Consider the following 10,735-nt stretch of genomic DNA (forward strand, 5'->3'; position numbering starts at 1 on the left):
GCGAGGTCAATTTGCTGGTTAATTTGCCATTCCACTCCACGCTGAGGGATTGTTTCCAGGCAATATTTTCTACTTAAAAGGACAGTGAGTTTGGTTAAAAAGTTCTGCTAATGTTGTGTTATTAAAAGGGTGGACGGCTTTTCAGGGGGTGCAATAATAGGAAAAAAAAAGAAAAGAAAAACATTTGAGAGATTCTTAATGGAAGAGCAAATAATACCCTTAAGCTACTTTAAATGCCAAAGACCTTGACACAGAATAACAAACTTAGCAAGAATTTTTTCCCCTCACAGCCTCTTAAATCTCACCAAGTATTTTCTCTTCTTTATTAGAAACCATTTATCTTGATGGACCCATTTTTTTTGCCTTTTTTATTTGTTTCCTAGAGGGGACAAGTTTATTTGTTTGATAGTGATAAGAGTCCCTTAAATCACAGTTTAAGTTGTTCTTTTGCAATTTAGTGCCATATTACTTTGGCATCCTGGAACGTCCTCGATGCTCTGAGGGGTTTCCGGGTTTAGAACGTGCAGCACTAATAATTCCGTCATTTGCGAGAGGGAAGATTAAAGACGAGTTGCTATAGGAGATGTCATGTTCCCACAGTGCTAACCCATCAGAGCCCGGGTATGGAAATGCTCTTGTCATGAGCTTGTCAAGTATGTGCAGTGCTCTTCACAGGACAGCGTGATGAGTGAGACCGTGCCTATTGCCCAGGGTGTGAGGCAAATTTTGAAGCATGTCAAATGCCCCAGAGCAAAGCTCGTTCTTTGAAACATCCCATCGCTTTTCTCTGAGACCGCACGCTTCATTTAAAAACCATGCTACCACACGGAATTTCCCACTGTTTTTAACAGCGTTGTTAAATGTTTCTTCTTTCATGCGCAAATGACTAAAAGCTTCTCTTTTTCTTTGTCTTCTTTGCTTGCAGGTAGAGATGAACCTTCGAGCTACATTTGTACCACATGCAAGCAACCCTTCCCAAGCGCCTGGTTCCTTCTGCAGCACACCCAGAACACCCACGGGATCCGCATCTACCTGGAACCCAATGGCTCAAACACTTCGCTCACTCCACGGATCACTCTTCCACCTCCTATCGGTGCTGAGTCCATACCCCAGTCTCCTCTCACCAATTTCTTAGGGGACAACAACCCCTTTCATCTGCTCCGGATGACCGGGCCGCTGCTCCGAGAGCCCACACCGGGCTTCGTCGAAAATCGTCTCCCAAACACCCCCCCCTTTGTTAGCCCCCCTCCACGCCACCACCTAGATCCCCATCGCCTGGAACGCCTTAGCGCCGAGGAAATGGGTTTAATTTCCCAGCATCCCAGTGCCTTCGAGAGAGTGATGCGCTTGACACCCATGGCCATGGAGACCCAGTCCATGGATTTCTCGCGTCGTCTGCGAGAGCTAGCGGGCAACAACAACTCCACCCCTCCGCTCTCACCCAGTCGTGCCAACCCTATGCACCGCCTCCTCAATCCCAACCCCTTTCAGCCGAACCGCAAGTCGCCCTTTCTGAACACCCCTCCACTGCCACCAATGCCCCCAAACAGCAGCACGCCACCACAGACGCAGGACAAGAGCAAATCTTGTGAATTCTGTGGAAAGACCTTCAAGTTCCAGAGCAACCTGATAGTGCACCGTCGAAGCCACACAGGAGAGAAGCCTTATAAGTGCCAGCTGTGTGATCATGCCTGTTCTCAGGCCAGCAAGCTAAAGCGCCACATGAAAACCCACATGCACAAAGCAGGCTCGGTGACGGGTCGCTCGGATGATGGTCTCTCTACCACAAGTTCACCTGAGCCAGGCACTAGTGATGTCACAGGGGATCCGATGAAGAACAGGGATGGTGACTTCCAAGGTGAGGGACTAGGGCCAGACAATGAAGAAGAGGAAGAGGATGAAGAGGAAGAGGAGCTGGAGAATGAGAGTAGGCCTGAATCAAACTTCAGTATGGACTCAGAGTTCTGCCGTAACAGGGAGAACGGCTCTAAACCCCCAAACGATGAAAAGAGCCTCTCCTTGGGTAAAATGGTAGACAATGTGGGGCTGAACTCAATTCAGCAGTACAATAACTTGATTGTTGACAATCGCAAAAGGCTTCCCTTCTCAAAGAGGGGATCTGATGGACAGAGAGACACGGGAGATGAGGACTCTGTGGTGGAGGAAATGGACCATGTGGAGCGGGCCACCGTGAACGGCAGGAACTGTGGCTCAGGCGATTCTTTCTCAGGCCTCTTCCCTCGCAAGCCCACCCCTATCACCAGTCCCAGTCTCTCCAACTCCTCCAAAAGGATCAAAATAGAGAAAGACTTGGACATGCCCCCAGCATCTCTAATCCCCTCAGAGAACGTCTACTCCCAATGGCTGGTGGGGTATGCAGCATCACGGCACTTCATCAAAGACCCCTTCCTCGGCTTCACTGATTCCAGACAATCGCCATTCGCCACCTCCTCCGAGCACTCGTCAGAAAACGGCAGCCTGCGGTTCTCCACCCCTCCTGGGGACCTGCTGGATGGGGGCCTTTCTGGACGCAGTGGCACTGCCAGCGGTGGCAGCACACCTCACCTATCTGGAGGCCCGGGACCAGGACGTCCTAGCTCGAAAGAGAGCCGGCGCAGCGACACGTGTGAGTTCTGTGGCAAGGTTTTCAAGAACTGCAGCAACTTGACGGTGCATCGACGCAGCCACACGGGCGAGAGGCCCTACAAGTGCGAGCTGTGCAACTATGCCTGCGCGCAGAGCAGCAAGCTCACCCGCCACATGAAGACGCACGGGCAGCTCGGTAAGGAAGTGTACCGCTGTGACATTTGCCAAATGCCCTTTAGCGTCTACAGCACGCTAGAGAAACACATGAAAAAGTGGCATGGCGAACATTTGATGACGAACGAGGTCAAAATTGAACAAGCTGAGAGAAGCTAAGCCAGATTTCCCAATTGCCTCACAATTTCTTGAATCTAAAAAAGGGTAGCTGGATACTCTGTTTGTTTTCATTTTCAAATAATAATAATGATTTGAATTAGATTTGCCTAAGAAACTGCCATCTGAGAAAAAAAAAAGACAGAAGTTAACTGAAATTGGAGCGGGTCTATACTGCCTAGTTTGGCTTTTTTTTTTCAGTCTGTCAGTCTAACAATGGACAAATTAGATGATGTTTAAATGGAGCCTTTAACTGTGCAATAATTTCTGTATTTATTGGATTTCGTAATGTTTTGGCATGTGCAGGTGCGTTTTTCTTTCCTTTTTTTGGTTCATTTTTCAAATGCTGTGATTTCTTTTTCTTGTTGTTTTTTTAAACCCAGACAAAACAAAAAAACCTGAGATTTAATTTCTTTTTGTATCCACAACAGAGTACAGTTTGAGAGATTTTTAGGCCGCTGCTCATGAAATTGTATATTTAAGCTACATGTAATTTCTTGAAGAGAAGCCGGGTTCGATCTTAAATTTTTTTTTTTAAGAAACTGAGAAAGCTATCTTTTTTTATTTTTGTTTGTCTGACTAGTCATATTAGGACATAAGCGAACAACAATCCTTAGACTTTGTAGCGTGATCGGATTTCAGACGTGTCAATCTAATTGGAAATGTAGCACTGAATGTCGGATGTGACAGTAAATTTGGACGGTTGTGGAACTCGGGTTCTATGTAAACTAGTTCCGGTCCTAAGTACCGACCCAAACAAGTTCTTGCTCAGATGCTTAAAAAGCGTACGACCTTTATTAACCCCAGCAGGTCTGAACTCTTCTCTTTTGTGACACTGACTCCTTGGTCGCTCGTTTTCTCCGAGTCGTTTGTGCCGGCACTTCCTGAGCTAGAGCAAACTCCGACTATCAACACGACTACCTAACTAGCTATGATTAGCGCCACGTATCTTTGTGGCTAATTCTAACCACACTGACATTCCACAGGCAGCCATACAGTCTTATATGAGTCGATATCGAAAAATATGCAGGAAAAAAATACTATTTATTACCTTAGCTAGCACCTCTGAATCATTCCCATGATTTGATGTACGTTGTTGAATGTTCGGGGGCAAGATGTTTAACTGATTTTGCAGGATTAGCAGAAAATGCTTCAGTCATACACTCAATCATACGTCAAAAAGTGCATTGTTTATGTATATACCAACAATCTTTGAGAATTCCATTTATAGTGTACTGTAAAGGTGAATACATACACAAGTCGTATGCACAGAAAAAAATTGTTTTAAAAACTTGTTTAAGTGAAAACAGTAAGACTTTCTTTTTTCTTTCTCTCTTCTCATTCAGGACTTCCTGTGATGTGTAGTTGAAGTAGCAACACGCATAAAGAATGCGCAGCTGAAAATGTTTTTTTTTTTTTTTTTGTAACGCCATTCCCCGCCATTCCTTTTCTTTGCTCCCCTCTCCTCGATTCGTATTTTTTTACCACACAAGGGCCAACGATTTATAAAACCGAGGAGATTTCATATATATAAAAAGACAGAAGAAGAAAAAAGAAGAGAGAAAATCAGCCGCATCTTTTTGCAGTTGGTCCCCTAGCCCCGCTCCCATGTCCCACCTTCCCCCCCGCACTTTATGATTTGTTCTGTGCATTCATGACGTCACGGAGAAAACGGCTTCTGAGCAAGAAATTACGCGAAAAGGATTTTTTTTATTTCATTTTATTTATTCCAATTTTTTTTTTTTTTTTTTTTTTTTGCGAAAGGGATCATCTGAGATTTGAGTGCCCGTGTTGCAAGGCTTGGCTTTCGCAATGCCGGCACTATAAAAGTGAAACAAATTAATTTATTGGGACGGATCTTTTTTTTTTGTACTGCCGTATCAATTTGACATGAGTGTGCCTTGAATACTGAATACTGATCTTCCTATTTATTGTCTCACAAAAGACAAAATGCAACGTGGGTTGATATTATTTTTTTTTTTGGTGCAAAAAAAAAAAAGCCCGTAGATGTAATCTGCTTTTAAAAAAATAATAATAAACGAATCAGCGATCATGAATCATTCTTGAATAAAGATTCTTGATAAAGAATTAACAGCACAATAGTGATGTGTCTGTGTTTGTAGATATGTATGTACATATAGCACAAACACTCACACACACAGACACAGACATTCTAGACGTATATATGTATATTTCTTCACATCAGGATACGACGGAATCCCTTGGTTAAAAACTGTACATTGTTTTCCTGATTATAAATTTTTTTTTTTTACATTTTTATTTTGTTTTGAATTTTTTATTTTTTATTTTTTGCTACAAATGACAAGGAAGAGACTGGATGAACATCAGGAACTACAGAAACTAAAAAAAAAAGACTTTAGTGCACTCTGTCTTAAAATACGTTTACAGTATTGAAACAAGTACAAGGATTAAATGATATTTCTGTGTATATGTGTTTTAAAAGTATTTTTGTTTGTTTCTTTTTTTTATTTGATTTTCGCTTATAAAGTTTCTCTGAATGCCACAGTGGCTATGTGTATATTGTTTTTTTTTTGTTCGTTTTTTTTGGTGACGGGGTTTTAGTATATATATAAATATATAAATATAAATATATATATTACTTTTTCTTGTTTACTGTAAAAGTATACCAGTATTTGTAATATTGCAGAATGCCTGGGCATTTTACAAAAAAAAAAGAAAAAAAAAAGTTTTTTAATGATTTTTTTTCTTTGTTTGTTTGTTTCGTTTTGCAGTCCTATTTAAATGGTGGGTCTCGGTTAATTCTTTTGTTTGTTTGTTTGATTTTTTTTTTACGTTTTTGTCACTGTAAGTGTACAAGTCTTTCGTAGCTTTCTGCATTGGGTGTGAAAATACAAAGTCAAATTAATGAAAGAAGAGAACTTCAAAAAGGGGCCTGTGATGATGATGATGATGATGATGATGATGATGATGATAATGGAGATGATGATGATGTCAGGATGAACCCCTTTGCCGCTTCAAACTATAATAATTTCCAGGAACAAAAATCCCTGTCATCTGTATGTTTTTATTTAAACTGCAATGGATTCTTTCGAAGAAAAATATACGTCTTTGTAACGAATAATGTTTGGACCTTGTGATGCGACATGGCCCCGCCCTTTTGAGCCCCGCCCCTTTATGCTCCCCAATACCACCTAACCCCAAGATGCCACAGTAGATCATTTATGAATTTTTACGGCAGAATAAATAACGAAAAGCATTTCCGAACGTGAAACTGTTAAGAAGGGATTGAAACAAGGTTGTCCCACAGCCTTTTCACTGTAGCTGCATATATGACAGTAAATATTTCTTGCTCACTATTATATTGGTTGTAAATATTTCTTTTTTCTTTTCTTTTTTTTTATTGCTTACCCAGACTTTTTTGCTTTTAAATTTTTTTCTTTGTATGTGTTGGGAGTGGCCCCGGGAGCAGCCTGTCTTTTACCTGTTCGCCCCCCCTCCTCCACCTCCGGCCCTGTGTGTTCGATTCTGCGTGTAAAAAAAAAAAAAACACAAAAAAAAGAGAACAAAAAAAATGCGGTTCTGTATGGAGCCTGCAATGTGCAGCTCTCTTAGCATGAGAAGAATAGAGCACAAATACAAACTGTTTTACTTGTTGAACTCATTTGCGCTGGTTTGTGTCGTCATTTACTTCACAGTATGCATGGGGAAGACTGGACAGACTCGATATCTACATCAGTCTGTCTGTCTCAGTATGGTAGATTTACCTTCTGCACACAGTTACATTAATCGCATTTTACATTTACCTCATTTATACAACTGAACACTTGGAGGGTTAAGGGCCTTACTCAAGGGCCCCTCATTGACAGCTTATGTCTAAAAACTGATCTACCACATACACTAGCTTACACCCCACATACCTATACACACACAGACAAACATATATATATATATATATATATATACACTCACACTATATAGACAAGGACATCTGTGCATAAGATTGGTATTTGCTTTTTACACTCACTTTCCGCGGTGCAGTTCAATAAGGTTTACAACTTTACAGCAGGAGATCTTTTCACTTCTTCCAACCCATGCAAAGCAGATCTTCATAGAGCTGATTTTGTGCACAGGTTGGGATCTAGTTCAAAAGTAGTGAAAATCTAATTCTACAGGATCCAGAGACATCCTATACAATTATAGGTTACGTACATTGTGGTAACAATTCAGGGAAGATCCACATACTGTTGGAAAAGTCTGGTGTCCTAGAATTTCTGTCCATTTTGACATCGATGCAAGTGAGACAATATTGAGCATTGGAGCATGGCATTGACACATTAATCTATAATAGACACTAGACCAGGTGTGTCTAATCATGCCTGAATATTACGTTTTATATGTCAGATAAATGTGGTACCTCAATAAAGTTCAAATTCAAGTTTATTTCTTTAGCACGTTTCACAATCGACATTGTCTCAAAGCAGCTTTACAGAACTTAAAAATTAAGGGCCCATCACATGAGTTCCATCCTGCTCCTTTAAGCAAACCATATCTGCAGAACTTCACATCCAATTTAACATCAAACATTTTTGAGAGCTACAAAAGTAACAAAATACTTACCTTGCAGATGAATTTGGCAGAGAATTCATTTGCCATTTCATTTTACGAGCTGAGAGGCTTCAGAATATATGGTGCCATTTCCAATATGGGAATGAAAATGATGATGATGATGATGATGATGCGCCCTGGGTTTTGCGGTACATTGTGAGAATTTTTAGGGAGTGAACGTTCTACTCGGACAGCCCTTAAATATGGCCTACGTTCTGATCAGTGCACTGAAAGAAGATTGAGACGCAAATTCAGACAGTGCTGTAATATACAAATGGTACTTAATTGCTTGTGCTCATTAACCTCAAAATGTGAATCAGGCACAAACAGTCATGTGACACGAGTGTCGTAAATCAGATGCAGGGGATGATAGGAATCGTAGTTTGTAGATAAAATATTTTTTTTTATAGAATATGAATAGAATATAAAAATATATACATATATGAAAGAATGAAATAAAATATAAAGAAAATAAATCTAATGAAAATCTGAAGATTAAATATATGGTGGATTAAAAAAATAATAAATCTTCTATACAAAATATTTATATAATATTAAAGTTAATAATTTGTATAAATTCAAAAATACTTGTTTATATGTAGTAATATACAGATAAGAAAGAATATGTTTTAATAATAAACATATATAATATATTTCCTTATAGATAGTTATTCACTTTTTAGATATACTGTATATGTATATATGTTTATATATAAAAAGTTAAATATATTATAATTAATCATTATAATTGGATAAATTGATACACAAATGAATACACAATCAACAAATCGATTTGAAAGCCGAAATATTTTAAATGACAAAAAAAATGGATCCATAGTACATCCATAATATAATAACATCATAAACAAAAGATGTCATGAATGTAAATGAATAAGAGATTTACCATGAAAAGTCAACATGGAAATGAACAAGTGGACAATAAAAAAATTACATTTAATACTTAAAAATCAATCAAAAGCACATTATTAATTATAAATGCATTGAGAAATATACCAAATAGAAGTAACTGTGGTGTTTAAAAAAAAGCAAATAATGACCGATTTACGCTCTAAAACAGACAGCGAACCGATCGTCCTGTTAAACCATAATGCAACACATTGAACAAGGAATAAAACACAATGACGCATGAAAAAAAAATCACACGAGGTCCTGTGATGCAACCGAATACATAACAAAGTTGCTGTTACTACACAAAAATTACACTTAATTTAATAATAAAGGACACAATGAGGATTTATGGATTTATGGATACATATTTATTTCAGAATTACATAAAAGTTAAAAAATCCAGGTATAGATTTTACTCACTCTGGGACTGGAGAATCCTTCTTTAATAAATAATCCACTATAACAATTACATGCACAAACGTGGAGAGTCTCTATGTTACTATATAGATGCTAACATATAAACGAGAGAAATATTGGATAAATCGCATGTGTGTGTGTGAGTGTGTGTGTGTGTGTGTGTGTGTGTTGTGCTTTATGGAACTGCACAAACTGACCCCAAGGTCACACGGTCAAAGACGAGGTCACAGGAACCTTGGACATCAGACAGGAAACAGCAAAAACACACAACAAGCATATGGAAATGTTCTCACTTTGACATCAAAATTAGTCTGAGGCCATTTTGTATGAAGTATCTCTGGCGTTGTGTAAGTGCGAGATGGAGGGAATCGGATCCTCTCTCTGAGTGACGCCGAGCTCAGCAGGTGCCCGATAGCTGGCAGGCGCTGGGCGCTGAATTAGCGCTCATCCCATCATTAAGCCCCAGCTCATGCTCAACTCTCGGCGGTGTTAAATACGCCGTTCCCCTCGGTCAGCCATCAAACATCCTCCCAGCTTAGCCTACGGGGCTTTCACACTTCACTCAGCAGAAGGAAGGAAAAAAAAACACAGAAGAAGAGAAAAAAAAAAGATTTCACGTCCTAAACCGACATGAGAAGCACAAACACAGAGAGGAAGTGTGGAACTCTGCGTACCCGAAGTAGACTGGTTTTTCTCATCTTACACAAAAGGTTCATAAATCACATCATCCTGTCGCACCTATACACTCGTGTTTTTATTTTAGTTTTATTTCCCCTCTGGTTATTGACTCCAACTTCATCGTTGGCTGAAAAACGGCTTCTCGTAAATCAGCAGGACGAAAGGCGCAAATCTTTAAACCTATCAGCAACAGTTCAATGGAAACAAAAGCCGATATTAAACCCGAAGACACCTGTGAAAATTCTTTACTCTGGATTTGGGGTCAAGTTTTCTTTAAAAAAAAAAAAAAAACCACAGGAAAAAATGGAAGACAGGTTTTAAAACTAAGGCGTGTCGAGACAGAACTGGGAATCAGGACGAGTCTTGATTTGGCATCAGTTTCAAGGCAAAAGGGTAATTAAGCCTGTCCCTGACTGGCCTGCACTTTGAAGTCCCCCATAGGGGGGATTAGTCCCAGTAAAGTGAAGGAGAGAGAGAGAAAGGCAGAGGGAAAGGAGGGAGGGAGTGAAGGCAACTCAAACTCTCTCCCTCATACTCCACTTGAGTCATGTGTAAGCCAGTAAGCATCAGGAGTCCAAGTGAGCAGGAACTCAGAGTCCTCATCGTCCTGCTCTACTTTTTTTTTTAAAGATTTTTATCAGATTAAACGTCCAACATTTTTTCCACTTTTCAATCCACTCCTTTACCCCTTGTGTCTTCTTACTGGTTTGTAAGCCTGAATTCTTGGGTCAGATTGGTCATAAGATGATTCATTAATTAGTTTTCGATGACAGCAGCTCTGACTAAAGTCTCTAGTATGTTGTTGTTTCTATAGTAACAACTTACACAAGAAAAAAGGTTGCTTTTTCTGTTTATGGAATGAGTCTCGAGTGTCAGCGCTTTGTAACAAGCTGTCAGCGATGAAATACCGTAATTTCCGGACTATTAAGCGCACCCAAATATAAGCCGCACCCACTGAATTTGACAAAGATTTATATTTTGAACATAAACACGCCGCACCTGTCTATAAGCTGCAGGTGTCTACACTGAAACTAATAAACTTTACACAGGCTTTAATGAAAGACAGGGTCTGTTACACGGCTTGTATCTAAACAGTAGCCTACCAAGAAAGTCATTGTTCACTGTCTTCCTCCTTCCTTTCACAACTATTTCTCCTGAGAGTTTTTCTTTTGGCATCATCGTGCGTTTAAAAATCACCATCGGTGAAGCTTTTCTCCCGATGCCGTGC

General features: G+C 39.8%; 1 protein-coding gene across 2 annotated transcripts in view; it reads left to right on the forward strand.

Moving 5' to 3' along the window:
• bcl11ba (BAF chromatin remodeling complex subunit BCL11B a) overlaps positions 1 to 6,559 on the forward strand; it is a 51,698-nt gene extending 45,139 nt beyond the window's left edge. Inside the window, exons 3-4 of one of the 2 annotated variants that reach the window (XM_046856476.1) lie at positions 926 to 2,782; positions 4,263 to 6,559. In XM_046856476.1, the coding sequence (XP_046712432.1) occupies positions 926 to 2,782; positions 4,263 to 4,285 (1,880 nt within the window). In that variant the 3' untranslated portion in view covers positions 4,286 to 6,559. Of the gene's footprint in view, positions 1 to 925 lie in introns of both variants that reach the window. The other variant, XM_046856475.1, reaches the window with a different exon arrangement.
• Positions 6,560 to 10,735: the final 4,176 nt, after the last annotated feature.

This window comes from Silurus meridionalis, chromosome 8 (genome assembly GCF_014805685.1).
Source record: "Silurus meridionalis isolate SWU-2019-XX chromosome 8, ASM1480568v1, whole genome shotgun sequence".
Classification (NCBI taxonomy): Eukaryota; Metazoa; Chordata; class Actinopteri; order Siluriformes; family Siluridae; genus Silurus; species Silurus meridionalis.